The following is an 18,806-nucleotide window of genomic DNA, read 5'->3' as shown; positions in this document are numbered from 1 at the left end:
CATAGTTTATGATACACAATATTGCAATCATGCCTAGAGTCTTCTCTTGTTAAATTGTTATAATTGAATCTTTGCTCTCATTTTTCTCCCATATACAAACTGTTGCCAAATCCTGTCTGTTTTTGTTTTTGTTTTTGTTGGTAACATCTCTAAAAGACATTCTTTCCTTTCCATCTCTGCAGCTAATGCTTAGTCCACTCCTTGGTCATCTCTTACTATAACCTGTCTCTCTCTCTCTCTGGTTTCCAGTTTGTCACCATGCCCCACTGCTCTTTGTCCACAATGCTGCTACCAAAAAAAAAAAAGAAAAGAAAATGCTTTTGTTCTGTGAGACAAGGTGGTTGAGGTAATATATTTTAATGGCCCAACTTCTGTTGGTGAGAGAGACAAGCTTCCAAGCCACATAGAGCTCTTGTTCAGGCCTTAGAAAGGTACTCTGAGTTCTGCTCTGAACGTCCGCTCTAAGTGCACAGTGGAACAGATAGATTAACATAAGTACAGTAAAATCTGTTTTATCCGACATGTTGGGGGAATGGGTGGTGCTGGTACATGAAAAATTCTGGGTAACTAAGAGGGAGGGAGTTTGGGTGTGGGAAGGGATATGGGGCTGGGGGTTGGGGCAAGGGAGGGGGTGTGGGGAACAGGCTCTGGGAGGGAATTTGGGTGCAGGAGGGGACTCAGGGCAGTGGGTTGGGATGTGGGAGGGGGTGCCAGATCCGGGGGGGTGCTCACCTTCGGTGGCTCACCGCAACCGGCAACCTGTCCCGGCTGCTCCTAGGTGGAGGCGCAGCTAAGCAGAGGCCAAGCAACTCTGCGCACTGCTGCCCCACGGCTCCCATTGGCTGCTCTTAAAAATCTCCAGTGATGGAGATTCTGCAACCTCCCTAGGCAGTTTATCTCAGTGCTTAACCACCCTGACAGTTAGGAAGTTTTTCCTAATGTCCAACCTAAACCTCCCTTGCTGCAATTTAAGCCCATTGCTTCTTGTCCTATCCTCAGAGGTTAAGAAGATCAATTTTTCTCCCTCCTTGTAATACTTGAAAACTGTTATCATGGCCCCTCTGAGTCTTCTCTTTTCCAGACTAAACAAACTCAATTTTTTCAATCTTCCCTCATAGGTCATGTTTTCTAGACCTTTAATCATTTTTGTTGCTCTTCTCTGGACTTTCTCCAGTTTTTCCACATCTTTCCTGAAATGTAGCACCCAGAACAGAACACAATACTCCAGCTGAGTCCTAATCAGCGCAGAGTAGAGCAGAAAAATTATTTCTCATGTTTTACTTACAACACTCCTACTAATACATACCAGAAAGATGTTTGCTTTTTTTGCAACAGCGTTACACCATTGACTTATATTTAGCTTGTGGTCCACTATGACCTCCAGATCCCTTTCCGCAGTACTCCTTCCTAGGTAGTCATTTCCCATTTTGTATGTGTGCAACTGATTGTTCTTTCCTAAATGGAGTACTTTGCATTTGTCCTTATTGAATTTCATCCTATTTACTTCAGTCCAGATTTACTTTCTCCAGTATGTCCAGGTCATTTTGAATTTTATTCCTATCTTCCAAAGCACTTTCAACCCTTCCCCACTTGGTATCATCCACAAACTTTATAAGTGTACTCTCTATACCATTATCTAAATCACTGATGAAGATATTGAACAGAACTGGACTCAGAACTGATCCCTGCGGGACCCCACTCATTATACCCTTCCAGCATGACTGTGAACCACTGATAACTATTCTCTGGGAATGGTTTTCCAACCAGTTTTGCACCCACCTTATAGTAGCTCTATCTAGGTTGCATTTCCCTAGTTTGTTTATGAGACGGTCATGTGAGACAGTATCAAAAGCTTTCCTAAAGTCAAGATATAACTAGTGGTTGGGGCAAGGGCAGTGTGCAGAGCCACCTGCCGTGCCTCCATCTAGGAGCAGCCGGGACAGGTAGCCACTCGTGGGGAGCTGCCCATGATGAGCGGCCCCCGGATCCGGCACCCCACACCCTCTCCCACGCCCCAACCCACTACCCCGAGCCCCCTCCCACAGCCAAACTTCCTCGCAGAGCCTACGCCTCTCACTCCCTTCCACACCCCACCCTTCTGCCAGCCCCACACCAACTGGACTGTAAACTGGAGTTTCAGTGCAGATCAAAAATGCCTGTTTATAGAGGTTTCTGGTTGGTGAAGTGCTGGATAACACAGCTTTTACTGTAGTTAACACATGTTCTGAGGGACCATTCAAGGTGGAGTGGCCCATTAACACTCCTGTAGTCATACAGGAAAAAGATGGGGGCGAGTTAGTGGGTTACATATTGTAATACAGATTGTTCTGTGTGTCAGGCTTTGTCTACATGGGACTTTTGTTGGTAAAACTTTTGTCATTCAGGGGTGTGAAAAAGCTCCCCCCCCCGGAACGACAAAAATTTTACCGATGAAAAGCGCTGGTGTGAACAGCGCTTTTTCGGCAGGAGAGCTCTACTGCCAACAAAGCTACCATCACACGTTGCGGGTGGAAGTTTTTTGTTGGTGGGAGAGCTCTAGGCGACGCAGTTATACTGTCCTAATTTCTTCCCCTGCTTCCCCCCCAAGACAGTCTGTGTCGAGGGAGAGCTTCTCCCATTGATATAGCTATCACCTCTAAGGGAGGTGGATTAACCAGCCAAGGGAGAAGCTCTCAGGCAATGTCTTCACTGCACTGTTAACTCAAACATAAATAGCTTGATTTAACTCCTCTCGGTAAGCCTAGTTCAGCCACACTGTAAATTAACACTTGAAGTACACAGACTCATTGGATTGCAGAGTGATGGTGTTAGCAGTTGATGTATTGTACCAGCCCTAGCTGTAGCTTGTGTCCCCTTACAGGTTAGTCAGCTTGAATTAAAAGCACCACCACACTCTCAATCTAAGGGGTTTTGTGTGTGGACAACTTACGTTATAACGTGAGTTAACACTGCAGTGAACACCAGCCCTTAAAAGTATAAGTGCGTTTTCAAAAGTGACTTAAGCAATTAGGAGTTAAATCTTATTGAAAGTCAATGGGACTTAGGCTTCTAAGTCACTTAGGTGCTTTTTAAAATTTCACCCCTTGTGTCGCTTTTGTAAAGTGCCAAGCATATTGGTTAGAGCTGGGTGGGAATTTTCCATCAGAATGGCTTCCTGAAGGAAAATGCACTTTTTGAAAAATCAAAATTTTCTCTGGGAAAATTTCAATTTAAAAAAAAATCTATTTTTGGTTGGGAAAATCAAAATGATAACACATCAGCTGCCTGCCTGGAAGGCAGAAAAAAAGTTAACAAGAGCGTTCCAGGCAGGCAGCTCGCAAGCCAAAGATTCCGTTTTAGTTCTTATGAAATATAATCTTTTATTAAAAAAAATAATTTCTATCCTGTGGAAAAAAGACGGTTACTCACCTGTAGTAACTGGTGTTCTTCGAGATGTGTTGCTCCTATCCATTCCATGTAGGTGTGCGCGCCGCGCGTGCACGGCTCTCCGGAACATTTTTACCCTAGCAACTCCGGCGGGCCGGCTGGCGCCCCCTGGAGTGGCGCCGTCAAGGCGCCCCTTATACACCTCAGCCGGCCCGTCCGCTCCTCAGTTCCTTCTTGCCGGCTATTCCGACAGTGGGGAAGGAGGGCGGGTCTGGAATGGATAGGAGCAACACATCTCGAAGAACACCAGTTACTACAGGTGAGTAACCGTCTTTTCTTCTTCGAGTGATTGCTCCTATGCATTCCATGTAGGTGATTCCCAAGCCTTACCTAGGCGGTGGGGTCGGAATGAGACGTGGCGGAGTGTAGCACCGCAGAGCCGAAGGCTGCGTCGTCTCGGGACTGCTGCACCAACGCATAATGGGAAGCGAAGGTGTGGACGGAAGACCAGGTGGCCGCTCGACAGATGTCCTGGATGGGAACGTGGGCCAGGAAGGCGGCTGACGAGGCGTGCGCCCTTGTCGAGTGTGCGGTGAGCCGGCACGGGGGGACGCGAGCAAGTTCGTAGCACGCCCGTATGCAGGATGTCACCCAGGAAGAAATCCGTTGAGATGAAACAGGCTCGCCTTTCATGCGCTCCGCAATTGCGACAAAGAGCTGGGAGGAACGCCGGAAGGACTTAGTTCGGTCAATGTAAAAGGCGAGGGCCCTACGGACGTCGAGGGTGTGGAGCTGCTGCTCACGAGGTGAGGCGTGCGGCTTTGGAAAGAAGACCGGGAGGAAGATCTCCTGATTAAGATGAAAGGCCGACACCACCTTTGGGAGGAAGGCCGGATGTGGCCGAAGCTGCACTTTGTCCGCGTGGAAGACGGTATATGGGGGACCCGCCGTCAGGGCGCGGAGTTCGGATACTCGTCTGGCGGATGTGATTGCCACGAGGAAGGCCGTCTTCCAGGTGAGATGGAGGAGGGAGCAGGAGGCCATGGGCTCGAAGGGCGGGCGCATCAGCTGGGTGAGAGCCAGGTTCAGATCCCACGTAGGAGCCGGCGGCCGCACTTGCGGGTAGAGGCGGTCCAACCCCTTGAGGAAGCGGGCAACCATGGGGTTGGAAAACACGGAGCGACCATCTACAGCAGGCCGGAAGGCCGAAAGCGCCGCCAGGTGTACCCTCAGGGACGAGATCGCGAGACCTTGGCCTTTCAGGTACCAGAGGTAGTCAAGGACCGTCTGGAGAGGGGTCGAGAAGGGGTTAAGACCTTGCTGATCGCACCAAAGGGCAAAGCGTTTCCACTTTGCCAGGTAGGTAGAGCGTGTGGACGGTTTTCTGCTTTCAAGGAGAACTTGCTGCACCGCCGCAGAACAGGTCCTCTCCGCGTCGGTCAACCACTCAGGAACCAGGCTGTAAGATGCAGCGACTGCAGGTTCGGGTGACAAAGCCTGCCGAGGTCCTGAGAGATGAGATCCGGCCATAACGGTAGGGGAATGGGATCCCGGATCGATAGCTCGAGGAGCAGGGTATACCAGTGCTGCCTCGGCCAGGCCGGAGCGACGAGTATGACGCGGGCCTTGTCCCTCCGTAGCCTGAGCAGTACTCGGTGGACTAGCGGGAACGGCGGGAAGGCGTATAGAAGGGGACCCGTCCAGGACATGAGGAACGCATCGGAGATGGAGTCCGGAGCCCGACCCTGGTACGAACAGAACCTGTGGCACTTCCTGTTGGTCCTGGAGGCAAACAGGTCTATTTGGGGAAATCCCCACCTTTGGAAGATGGTGTGGGCTACGTCGGGGCGAAGGGACCACTCGTGGGCAGCGAAAGACCGGCTCAGACGGTCGGCCAGCGTGTTCTGCACCCCTGGTAGAAAGAACGCTTCGAGGCGAATCGAGTGGGTTACACACAGGTCCCATAGGAGCATCGCCTCCTTGCACAGCGGGGAGGATCGGGCCCCGCCCTGTTTGTTCAGATAGAACATGGCTGCCGTGTTGTCCGTGTATACCGCGACGCAGCGGTCCCGGAGGTGTGCAAGAAAGGCGAGACAAGCCAAGCGGATCGCTCTCAATTCCCTGACGTTGATGTGCAGGGAGAGCTCCTGGGCCGACCAGAGGCCCTGAGTGTGCAGGTCTCCCATGTGAGCCCCCCATCCAAGCGCCGAGGCGTCTGTGGTCAGGGTGACCGACGGGCGAGGGGGGCGAAACGGAACCCCGGCGCAGACCACCTCCTGATGCAGCCACCAGGTGAGCGTCTGGAGAGTGGGGTCCGAGACCGTGACCACCAGATCTAGAGGGTCGCGGTGGGGCCGGTACACCGAAGTCAGCCACATCTGGAACGGACGGAGCCTCAGCCTCGCGTTCGCGGTCACAAAGGTGCACGCAGCCATGTGGCCCAGCAGGCGAAGGCAGGACCGGGCCGTCGTGGAAGGGAAGGCTTGTAAGCTGCGAATGAGCGAGACCATTGTCTCGTGTCGAGAACGAGGGAGGCAGGCCCTGGCGAGGGTGGAGTCGAGGACTGCTCCTATGAACTCCAATCGCTGTGTCGGCAGTAATTGGGACTTCTCGGCATTGACGAGGAGGCCGAGAGACCGGAACAGGCGCAGTATCTCTGACACCTGGGCTGTCACCAGTTCTTGAGATCGCCCACGGATCAGCCAGTCGTCGAGATAGGGGTATACGTGGATTCTGCGACGACGGAGAGTTGCGGCCACGACCGCCATGCACTTGGTGAACACCCTCGGGGCAGTGGAGAGGCCAAAGGGTAACACCGCAAACTGGTAGTGGGTCGCGTTGACCATGAAGCGCAGGAAGCGTCTGTGGGGGGGGTAAATCGCCACATGAAAGTAAGCGTCTTTCATGTCGAGGGCGGCAAACCAGTCTCCCGGATCCAAGGAAGGGATAATGGACCCCAAGGTTACCATCCGAAACTTGAGCTTGCAGAGGTATCTGTTCAGCTCCCGGAGGTCCAAGATGGGACGAAGACCTCCTTTCGCCTTGGGGATGAGGAAATATCTGGAGTAGAATCCCCTGCCCCGCCTGCAGGGAGGCACCTCCTCGATAGCACCCACGCTCAACAGAGCCTGCACCTCCTGTATGAGGACTTGCTCGTGAGAGGGGTCCCTGAAGAGGGACGGGGAAGGTGGGTGGGAGGGGGGGGGCGAAAGAAACTGTAGGCGGTAGCCGTGCTGGATGGTGCTGAGGACCCAGCTGTCCGATGTTATAGCAGACCACGCCGGAAGGAAGCGGGCAAGGCGATTGGAAAACAAAAGGGGTGGATCCTGGGGGGAGAGTGATGGGCCGTCCTCGGGCGTCCCGTCAAAAGGCCGGCTTTTGGCCTTGCGGAGCCTTGGTGCGCCTGGTTGCGCCGCCCCCCTGACGGTCTACGGCGGAAGGGGGCCGTTCGGCGGTTGTTAAACGGCCGAGACCTGGCCTGGTTGAAGGGACGGTAGGGCTGTTGGCGGAACGAACGCCTCTGCGTCGTGTGCATACCCAGAGTTCGTATCGCAACCCTCCCATCCTTTAGGGACTGGATTCTGGCATCCGTTTTCTCAGAAAACAGCCCCTTCGTGTCAAACGGGAGGTCCTGGAGGGTGTACTGGACCTCAGGTGGGAGGGTGGAAGATTGTAGCCACGCAATGCGGCGCATCGTCACCCCGGATGCTACCGTTCGAGCCCCTGAGTCTGCTGCGTCTACGGCCGCTTTGATCAGTGTTCTGGAGGCTAACTTGCCCTCCTCCAGCAGCGCTGAGAATTCAGGGCGGGATTCCGGAGGGGTTAGCTCCGTGAACTTCGCAAGGCACCCCAAGATATTAAAAGTGTATCTGGATAAGAGGGCCATCTGGTTGGCGACACGGAGTTGGAGGCCTCCCGCCGAATAGATTTTACGCCCTAATAAGTCCATGCGCCGGGCGTCCTTCGCCTTCGGCGCAGCGGCAGGTTGACCGTGTCGTTCGCGGTCATTGACCGATTGGACCACCAGCGAGTCCGGGGTGGGGTGGACGTACAAGTATTCGTAGCCCTGGGGCGGGACGGAATACTTCCTTTCGACGCCTCGCGCCGTGGGGGCAACGGAGGAGGGCGACTGCCAGATAGTGGCACTGTTCTTCTGAATGGTGCGAATGAACGGGAGCGCCACTCTGACAGGGGCGTCATCTCCCACAACGTCCGTAATCGGGTCCTCGACTTCTTGCACCTCCTCTATGGGCAAGTTAATGGCCTTTGCCACCCTTCGGAGAAGGTCCTGGTGTGCCCTGAGGTCAATGGGCGGGGGTCCCGATGGCGAGGCCCCCGCTACCGCCTCATCTGGAGAGGACGACGAGGAGTGGCCCGGGAGCACCTCCTCCTGCTGGTGCTCGCCCACCTGGTGATCTGGCCGCAGCGAGTCCTGGCCCAAAGAAGGGTCGTGGGCGGCGGCTTGCGTCGGTGGGGACGGGGGGGCTCGACTAACGGTGGCCACCGGCACCGATGGTGCCGAGCCCGGCTGCCTGGGTGGCAGGGGAGGCCCCTGTTCATATTGCGCCCAGGGCACCCAGTGTCCCCAATACTGGGGTCCATGATCCGGGGGAACGGAACCGGCTCTGAAATCCACCGCACTGCCTTGGGGTGAGGCTACAGAGGGTTCCCTGGAGGGCCAGGGTGGAGCCGTGGCGATGCCTGGGCGGGCGTCCAGCGCCGGCGTGAGACGATCCTCCGGTGCCGAGGGTCGGTGCCGGGCGTCTCGGGGGTCCAGTGGCGAGCGGGACCTGTGCTGCGCACGGTGCCGGGAGCCGGATCTCCGGTGCCGGGAGCCAGATCTACGGCGTCGGGAGCTGGATCTCCGGTGCCAAGGGGAGCGGCGGCGGCGGCGGGAGCTCGACCGGCGACGTCGGGAGCTCGACCGGCGGTGCCGGGAACCGGACCTCGAGCGGGATCTGCGGCGCCTCGAACGGCTGCGCGAGTCCCGATGTCCGCGGTGCCTGGACGCGGACCTGCTGCGGTGCCGGTGACTTCGTGACCGGGACCTGGAGCGCCGCCGGGAGTACGACCGGCCCCGCGATGGAGAGCGGTGCCGGGACTGCGACCGGTGCCGGGACGCTGAGCGGCGTCGCGATGGCGATTTACGGCGGGATGGGGAGCGGTGCCTCGGTGACCTTCGCCGGGAGATAGACCGGGATCGAGACCGGATTCTGGAGCCACGGTCGCCACGGTCGCCCGGAGATGAGGGGCGCACCATCGCTGGCTTGCCGAGGGACTTGAATGTCCGCACCAGTGGTGCCGGCGGCTGATATGACGGGGCCGTCGCCTCGATCAGCTCTCTTGCCGTCGCGAACGCCTCCGGCGTCGACGGGATCCTCAGCTCCTCCTCGGTGGGCACCGGGGAGCTGGGCGGAACCGGACTCGACGGGCCAGGCGGCGCCGGAGTCAACGGTGCGGTGCACTTAGCGTGCACTGCCTCAGCCTGCACCGTTTTCGTCGGAGGCGGCTGGGCTGACGGCTTTCGCTGCTGTTTTGCGGCAGCCGTCTTCGGCGCCTTGTGCTTCCTCCCCGGGGAGAGGGAGCGGTGCCGGGTCTTTGGTGCCGGCTCGGTGCCGGAGCGGCTCGTCGGAGCGCTGCTTGTCGAGGCGGTTTTCGGTGCCGCTGGAGCTGGCGCCGGAGGTTGGAGCGCAGACTCCATCAGTAAGTGCTTCAGCCTAGAGTCTCTCTCTTTCCTCGTACGAGGTTTAAAGGCTATGCAGATAGAGCACTTATCTGTCCGATGCGACTCTCCGAGGCAGCGGAGGCAAGAGTCGTGCGGGTCGCTAACCGGCATAGGCCGCTGGCAAGCCGCACAGGGCTTGAAACCCGGTGCTCCGGGCATAAGCCCGCACCGGGGCGGAAGAAGAGGGGCAAACCCTCTAATTCCGTAACTATTGACACTATTAACACTAAATATATATATAACTACAACAAGAACTGAACTAACTACTAAACTATCTACACTAGAACTATGGAGAAACACTAGGGTTGTGGAGGTAAGGGAGCACTCCACTGTTCCAACTGGCCGTCACGGGCGGGAAGAAGGAACTGAGGAGCGGACGGGCCGGCTGAGGTGTATAAGGGGCGCCTTGACGGCGCCACTCCAGGGGGCGCCAGCCGGCCCGCCGGAGTTGCTAGGGTAAAAATGTTCCGGAGAGCCGTGCACGCGCGGCGCGCACACCTACATGGAATGCATAGGAGCAATCACTCGAAGAAGAACTTTGAGGTTTTTACTTTTTGTCCAGAAATGGGGCAGCTTTTTTCTGATTCTTAAATTTTCGTTTGGTAGTACTCAATACGGTTAAACTATATGCTTCTGATTCTGCCATACTGATAAAATGCTTTGTATTTACTGGCTATCTTTATTGGAGGCAGATTAATAGTTTCTAAAATTTTGAATGCTGGTGAGAAGTAAATAAGTGATTTATTGACATTGGGACCATTAATTAAGTCGACAAGCTAAAATCATTAAGAAATTTGGGAACAGAAGATTCCCAATCATTTTTCTAAGTGAGTTATGTTCCTTTAATGAAATGGAAATAGCTTTACTTAGTGTATAGTCTGATTAATGGTATCATAGTGCACTATTCTACGACTGCGTCTTTACTGACATTTTAATGTTGGAATTATATTGTAATATGTATGACAGACAATGTCAGACTTCCGGGATACTCCCTCTGGGGCAAAGCATGAGGTTTACTGGTGTGTACATCTTGTCCCCCGTCCCTCCCCCCCCCCACAAAAAAAGAGGGGGTCAGGGCTAGTAGCTAAGGGTGTGCACTGCTACACAAAGGACCTTGAGAGTTTTATTCTGCTTTTCAAGCCAGGAAAAGTATTTTGAAACTCATAATAGGGATCATCTGTTTCACTGCTACACAATGATGTTGCTTGTCTTTTCAGTCTTTGATGAGAACAATCGCTACTATAGATGTACTTTAATCCTGCCTCAGCACAATGGGATGGACTAGATCAGCGTTTCTCAAACTTTATTGTACCATGACCCCCTTCTGACAACAAAAATTACTACATGACCCAAGGAAGGGGGGAGAGGGGGTGGCAAAGCCGAAGCACCACCACTTTGGCGGGGAGGGCACCAAAGCACCGCCACCTGGGGCAGGGGGACCAAAGCAAGGGAAAGATACACAAGTTTGGTGTCAATTTTATACTGGAGCAAACAGATTTGACTGCATGGCTTGATGGGTAATATTTCAATAGCTCATAGATAAAGTCTGGAGCTTGATAAGTGGGGCACAAAAGGAAAACCCCTTTCCTATCGGCAAAAAGTCATTGGGATGGAATAGACAAAACCGATATTGGAGGAGCAGAATGAGCAAGTGGAGAAATGGGCTATATGGTCAGAAAAGTAAGGGAAAGGAAAAATAGAGAGCACTGAAAACGAAGATGGCAATTTTGAATTAAATTCAGTGGATAGGGAGTCATGCAGTCTGAAAAGAGGTCAGATGGTCTAACTTCCTGAATGAAAAATGGCTTGACCACAGCGTTAGGGCCTCAGTTAAGTTCCAAGAACAGAGATTTAGTACAACCGTAGAGAGAATTAAAATGTTTGAGACAAGACGTGATTAAGCCCCAATCTTTGCCAATAAATTGGAGATAGAGTATAGAAAATTTTGTTTGCATGACATGTCAGTTTCACAAAATCTCTATTTGCTTACATTGATCTGCCTACTGTACACCTTCTAGAAATATTGAATATCATTTGAATGCTTTTTTTGGTACTCATTAAAGATGTATAATCCTTACTAAAATTTTTCAAAAAGCTAACTACCATATATATTTCTTCATAATCCAAATATTTTTGGTAAAAAAGTGACACATCAAAGAGCATGGCTTGGCTTATAAACGTGTCTACACCAAAATTTGATGATTTTAAACTCTATGGAATCATTGAATTTGAATATCTAATACATTGTTGTTTTCTTACCTGGAGCGTCTGCAGGCACAGAGCCCCTCAGTTCCCAGTGGCCGTGGTTTGCCGTTCCCAGCCAATGGGAACTGCGGGAAGTGGTGCCAATGGCAAACCGCAGCCACTGGGAGCTGAGGGGCTCCGGGCCTGTGAACGCTCCAGGTAAACAAAACGTTCCAACCCGCCAGTGGCTTACCCTGACAGCCGGGAGCCGAAGTTTTCCAACCACTGAAATATAAGGTTGTCTTATGAAAGGGTCATACAGTTTTTGCTATTTTACCTATCCATTTGCAGGGGGGAGGTCAGCTTATAAATGAATGGGCTAATGAACGAGTATATATGGTAATTGGTTTTGTGTTTGACAATTGAAGTTTTGCCGATATTATATGATAAGTCCCTAAATGTCATTCCTCATTTTCATGGTAATATAAATTAAATAGTCCTAAACTTTCAGTGAGAGCCTTTGCATTTCAAGTTTATTATTTTCCTCTCTGTATGAAGCTGATCTATATTTTAAGTGCTTTTTGTCTAATCCAGTGAGAAGGTTTTAAGTGTTTAGACATTAACTGTGTATTATGTAAATTAATGCACTTATTTTTCATTCTGAAGGCTCGTGAAGAAGAAATGACAGCAAAAGTAAATGAGCTGCAAACACAGCTGGAGGAATTGCAGAAGGAATACAAACAAAAGCTGGCAGATGAGGAGAATAGGCGCAGGGAAGAAGTGAGCTGACATTAATATTTATACTTGTAACTTTAGGCATTAGTTTCACAGTTTTCATGAGACCCTCTAGTAGCTGTTAATTGACATGGGTTCTATTTATATTTCAGGTCTTGGCTTTCTTGTGCAATTCTGAATTCTTTGACCAATCTGTTTGCTACAAGTTGTGCAGCATTTAATTTGATCTTGTTTTAATAGTTTGCTTATTGGTTGGCTTTTCCCTCTGCTCCTTTGTTTTTAAACATTGACTTTACACTGGAAGGACTTGTAACTTGTTCAAGAGGATGCAAAATAGCCCATTTTGATTGTATGAAATTTGGAATTGGAATTCAAAAGGACATAAAAATGTTTCTCTACCTCAAATAGGGGCTGATATTAAACAATTTTCTGTTCATGGCAAGATGGATGTACACTTCATAAAGGCAGATTAACAGGACCAAAATATAGTTGAGTTATAGAATATAAGTATTAAAATTAGTATTACACTTAATAGGGGGAAAATACAAATTATTGAGAGGGACAATTTTTCTTTTTTTTTTCATTTGACAAAAAATGCTCATTTTGCCTGTGAACCAATGGGAGGCATTAGAAGTATTTGATACCTCAGCTAGAGCATCATAAATTACATCAGTGATGTTATTAAAATCATTGTGTGTGATTTTGACTGGAAGATAATATACATTTTAATTTTTTCTTTCCCCTTAAATTAATTTAAAAAAATAGTATAATGGGCATATTAAATATTATGTATCATTAAGGATTTTTATTGAATATAGAAAAAGCAAAAGGCCTTGAATTAAACTATTGTAAACCAGCCCTATTGCACCTATTTATAGTAATATGCCAGATACTGTGATTTTTTTTTATACACTCTTTAGAAAGCCCTAAAGTATTGAGACACAACAGAAATTTTTTTCTCTAGGTCTAATGGTTTTGTTCATTTAATCCAATGATTTAAACGTCACACAAATATTCTGTAAATAAGCAGTCATTTAATCCCATATAGCAGTGGTTCTCAAAGCTGGTCCATTGCTTGTTCAGGGGAAGCCCTTGGCGGGCCGGGCCAGTTTGTTTACTTGCCACATCCGCAGGTTCGGCCGATCGCAGCTCCCACTGGCCGCGGTTTGCTGCTCCAGGCCAATGTAGGCTGTGGGAAGCGGCACGGGCTGAGGGGCGTGGTGGCCACCCTTCCCGCAGCCCCCATTGGCCTGGAGTGGCGAACCAGGGCCAGTGGGAGCTGCAATCGGCCAAACCTGCGGACGCAGCAGGTAAACAAACTGGCCTGGCCCGCAAAGGGCTTTCCCTGGACAAGCGGTGGACCGGCTTTGGGAACCACTGCTATACAGCATATATCATCATGTTCATTTACAGATCATGCAGATTACATCAAATGCATGTGCCAGCAACTGTGTTTTTTTACTTACATTTAATAATAATAATAGGAGATGTACTAGTCTCCTAGAACTGGAAGGGACCTTGAAAGGTCATCGAGTCCAGCCCCCTGCCTTCACTAGCAGGACCACTTTTTGCCCCAGATCCCTAGGTGGCCCCCTCAAGGATTGAACTCACAACCCTGGGTTTAGTAGGCCAATGCTCAAACCACTGAGCTATCCCTCCCCCAGGTTTATACATTTAACTTTCCGCAGAAGTGCAAAGATGGCATAGAGATGTAAAATCTGTTTTGTTGCAAATTGTCTCTACATAAAGATATACCCACTTAGAGTTTAAAAAAGAGCAACATGGTAAACTACTAATTTTCTCTCTCTTTGGAATCTCCTCCACAGTTCCTCACTCCTTGGAGTTTCCCCAGCAAGCCTTGGAGAAACTCAAAGGAGTTGTCCCATCTGTGGTGGAAATTAACCAATTAGGAGAACTCCAGTTGCTGGTAAATAGTCTTGTTGTTTAACCAATAAATAGTAATGTGTCCATAGGAACAATAGTCTGGGTCTTTTTCAAAGTGCCTGTGTAAATATAATCACTGTATCTAGGTTTACTTGCAGAATAAGAATAGAGTTTTTAAAGGAGCCTGAGGTAGGTAAGTGCCCTAATTCCACTGAATTTCAATGGAGTCTGGGTACCTAACTCCCCTATGCCCTTTTGAAAATCCCAGCTAAATTCTTTTCTGACAGTATGTATACAAACTTCATGTTCATCTCTCCAAGCTGATGACATATGAACTTTTTATTTACATACGTATTGGTACATATTTGTTCATTCATAAGTTATTTGCTGATGCATTGAGAATGAACCTTCATTACATAGTTGTTATCCTGATGGAGAAATGCTACAATTGTTTGAACAGACAACACTTGATGACGATCTATTCACATTCAGATGAAGACATTTTAAGGTCACTGATGATTATTTTTGTTTTCATGTGTCGGATTAATATTTGTAATGCCTTCCTTTTGACCTTGTGTAAATGGAGCTCCATTTATTTTGCAGATGTTTAGTTATTAGGACACCATTTTCACACTCCGTGACCCAAATTGTGGTGTGGCTCTGAGGTGTATGTTGGGGGGGGGTGGTTTTCCCCCCTATTTGGTTTAGAAGTTGTTTTGCTTATTGCCCTTTGTTCTTCTTCCCAGCCCTTTTCACCTTGGCGTTGCTTTCCTATGAAACCAGCTTTGCTGTTTACCTAATGTAATGATGCACCTTTGCAACATTGAGGGGTTGGCTAAGCAAATTGTGCGGCGCCAGTGGGCCATATATATTTATATAAATTCACATGAATTGTGTACATATTTGCATACATTTAAGTGGACTTGGAACCTGTATAAGTAAAATATTTTATGACCCTTACGACCCTTCATTTTCTCTTGATCTTTCTGTCCTTATCCATATTCTTTATTCCATTTTTCCTTTTTGCTATTTTTTCTGCTAAGTTAAAAAAACTGTTTAGTCTTCAGGTTCAAGTAAGTTAAAGCTACTCCTTATTAGGTTAATATTTGTTGACTATTGTTCTTCACATCTGTCTAATTTATAAATGGCTTTCTTGTAACACTTCCTACACTAGGTAAATGTAGATCTAAGCCAAAGCTTGCACATAGTATAATTAGTTTTAAAGTAAGTATAATATTTTTGCCATAACATTTGTTTTTAATTCTATTACATGACAGATAAAATAATCATTCACCAAAAGCCAACATCTAAAATTTTCAACGGGGGTGTTTGAAACTTTTCGAAATGAACTCTAACAGAAAAGAGAAGGTGCTTGTTCAGGCAGGCTTCTGCTCCTTTTGAGTTTGAGCTCCACAGGGAACACACACTCCCCAAAAGCACATCTTTTATGGAATGCAGAAGGGGAACTTCTCACCTGCAATCTGAATGTTAAGGAATCTTGTCTTGCTGACCTGAAAGGCCCATGAAAGCAGTTGTTTCCCTTCTGCATTCCATCCTGGGGCACGTTGAAAACCTTATGTACTTAGTATGTAAGGGTCATCTAGTGTCCTCTGTATATTCCCACTCTTGGGGGATGTACTGATAAGTGGAGCTGATACATTGAAACCTTCTGGTAGAAGTACCTTTTAGGGCTAGTCTACATTGGCAATGCTAAAGTGGCTTGCGTAGTCATGGCACTCTAAAAAAACCCACCTCCACGAGAGGCATAGCTACCGTGCTGAGAATGCGGTTCCCAGCACTGGTGCACTGTGTACACTGCCACTTTACAGTGCTGAAACTTGCTGCGCTCAGGGGGGTGTTTTTTCACCTCCCCAAGTGAGAAAGTTGCAGCGCTGTAAAGTGCCAGTGTAGATAAGCCCTTACAGCACTCATGCGCTCCTCCCACCCTCACCCTCAGTGTTTGCACACATTCTGACAGCATGGATGTGGTGCCTATTGCTGCCGTAGTTCCTTTCACTTGCAGCAGTGAAAGGACATGAATCTCTCCAGATCTTGCAGATCTGTAGTAATAATAAGTGCCTTTTTAGATTAGTTATTGTTAAAAAGTTTTATAGTTAGTTAGAATAGTTTTCGATTAGGGTTTTATCTTGGAATAGGAATACTTACTAGTTCTTTTTGTGGATCTCAGTGAAAAGCAGCATGGGTTTAAGAGGTTTGTGTCATGCCAGGCTGTCTTTCAGGCCATCTGGTGTGCATGTTTGGTGTCTGAAATGACAAGATGAGAGTCATTCCCTGGCACACTGTGCTATCTGCAGCACATTACTCCTTAGGCCAAAACAAATGACAAAATTGACTTCAGGTCCTTCTGTTACAAGAGGATCCAATAATTCCAAGGGATCTGAAAGGAAGGATAGGAGAGCTGAAAAAATACAATTTTAAGTGGAAAAGATTTGTTATATGGATGTCAGATAAGGATATTGACCCATGTTCAGTCTCCATGCAACTTATTTTAGAATATTTACTACGCTTGAAAGCACTGGGTTTGTCTGTCTCTTCCATTAAGGTCCACTTAGCCACAATAGCAGAGTTTCACACTCCCATTAATGGAAAATCCATTTTCCGCACATGTTGAATTTGTATCTGCCAGTATGGGACAGTCTACTTCCATGAAATTTGAACTTCAAATTTTAATGTAACTTATGTTTTCCCCGTTTGAATCTCTAGTGAGCTGCTCTTTGTTACATCTTCTATGAAGACCGCTCTTATGATAGCAATCACTTGTGCTAGAAGGGTGTTAAATTTGCAGATGAACTGGAGCTCAGCAGTTTCTCTTTGAAGTCCAGTTCATCTGCAAATTTAACACCATCAGTTTAGGACTAAACAAAGACTGTGAATGGCTTGCCAATTACAGAACCAGTTTCTCCTCCCTTGGTTTTCACACCTCAGCTGCTGGAACAGGGCCCCATCCTCCCTGATTGATCTAATCTCGTTATCTCTAGCTTGCTTCTTGCTTGCTTATATATACACACCTGTCCCTGGAAATTTCCACTGCTTGCATCCGAAGAAGTGGGTATTCACCCACGAAAGCTCATGCTGCAAAACTTCTGTTAGTCTATAAGGTGCCACAGGATTCTTTGCTGCTTCTACAGAACCAGACTAACACGGCTACCCCTCTGATACTATACACCTGTAGGTTACATTCCTTAGGTACAGAGAGAGCACTCTTACATTATCTGGCTACAACTAAAAACTTCAGTTCCTCTCCTGAGTTATATATCTCATATGTGGGTAACTCTGAAGTTCAAGCCATTTCAGCACAGTCATTTCTGGATGGGTTAGACAGTGTATTGAAGAGTGTTATAGAGAGACTTCACTCTCTCCTCTTGTTGTCTTAGAGCCCGTTCTATTAGAGCGATTGCTGCATCTGTAGTATGCATTAAACATATTTCCTTTACTGAAACATGGAGGGCTGCTATGCGGAGTTTGGTTCACACTTTTACGAAGCCTTATGCATGGGATTTGGCAGACAGATCTGGCACACCGTTTGGCAGCGGTGCTCTCGTCATTCTTTAATAAGGACTGATTCTCCCTGCATCCATCTTATGTACTGCTTTCCAAACTTCCTAAGAGTAGGAATATGCAGAGGGGGCCCTTGGAGAAGAAACCAAGGTTATTTATTTGTAAGAGTATTTGCACTCCCTGCCTGCCTTCCCCATGGGGACAGCTCAGTGGCTTGAGCATTGGCCTGCTAAACCCAGGGTCATGAGTTCAATCCTCGAGGGGGCCATTTAGGAGTCTGGGGCAAAAATCTGTCTGGGGATTGGTCCTGCTTTGAGCAGGGGGTTGGACTAGATGACCTCCTGAGGTCCCTTCCAACCCTGATATTCTATGAACTGAGGTAGCAGTGGGTGCACATCCCCTTTTAGAGCCAGGCCTTCAGAACGTGCTCGAACAGGGGGAGGTGGTCAGAGGGGCACTGGGGCACTCTGGTGGACACTGCTACCAGAAGGTTTCATCCTCTCAGCTGCACAGGCTGGCGCATCCCCTGAAAGTGTGAATATGCATCTTGAAGAACTCCAGTTACAAATAACCAACCTTCGTTTTCCTATATTGCCGTGATTTATGCTTTCAAGATCTATATTTTAAAAATTACAATAAATTTCACACACATGTGTTGACACCCAGTTAAGATCACTGACATTTAATATAACCCAATATGCAAAATGTATAACTAATACAGCATTATCAATTAAAAAAAACCCTAAGCATTTAAAAAGATTGGAAGTAACCAGCTCAGGTAATTTGCATATCTACATAAATGTATGACTCTCAAAAGTAACAATATTTTGGATAAGGAAGCTATTGTCATATGAAAATTTACCTTGCATGTTTCCAGTAACACTCTGAGTAACTCTGAGCCAAAAGACATAATTTAATTTACATAATTAGATGTAAATACACCGCTACCTCGATATAACGCCACCCGATATAACACAAATTTGGATATAACGCAGTAAAGCAGCGCTCCAGTGGGGCAGGGCTGCGCACTCCAGTGGATCAAAGCAAGTTCAATATAACACAGTTTCACCTATAATGCGGTAAGATTTTTTTGGCTCCCAAGGACAGCGTTATATCGAGGTAGAGGTGTATATCAATAGCATGGGTGTATTAAGTATATAGTATTCCCAGTAAGGTTAACAGCAATTAGAATTTCTTTGAACTGTATTCTGTGATCATTCAGTTACCCTTATTACACAGTATCTGTTTTGTGGACATATTAGCTTCTTCACCTTTACGTTAAAATAAAGTTAATTGGCCATAGCTGAATAAATTGGTTATACTCCTTCCAATGTTATTCAAAGCGTAACTTACATTAGTCATTCTAGATACATGTAACAGTGATGAAGTACAT

The 18,806-nt window shown here is 48.1% G+C and overlaps 1 protein-coding gene across 3 annotated transcripts in view; it reads left to right on the top strand.

The window, feature by feature from the left end:
- Nucleotides 1-18,806, top strand: part of GOLGA4 (golgin A4) — a 121,450-nt gene that overhangs the window by 82,659 nt on the left and 19,985 nt on the right. For all 3 annotated transcript variants that reach the window (XM_045004619.1, XM_045004618.1, XM_045004620.1), the window contains one exon: nucleotides 11,942-12,055. In XM_045004619.1, coding sequence (XP_044860554.1) covers nucleotides 11,942-12,055 — 114 coding nt within the window. The remainder of the gene's footprint in view (nucleotides 1-11,941; nucleotides 12,056-18,806) is intronic.

Source organism: Mauremys mutica, chromosome 2, assembly GCF_020497125.1.
Source record: "Mauremys mutica isolate MM-2020 ecotype Southern chromosome 2, ASM2049712v1, whole genome shotgun sequence".
Taxonomy (NCBI): Eukaryota; Metazoa; Chordata; order Testudines; family Geoemydidae; genus Mauremys; species Mauremys mutica.
This window is presented reverse-complemented; position numbering and strand designations above follow the sequence as displayed.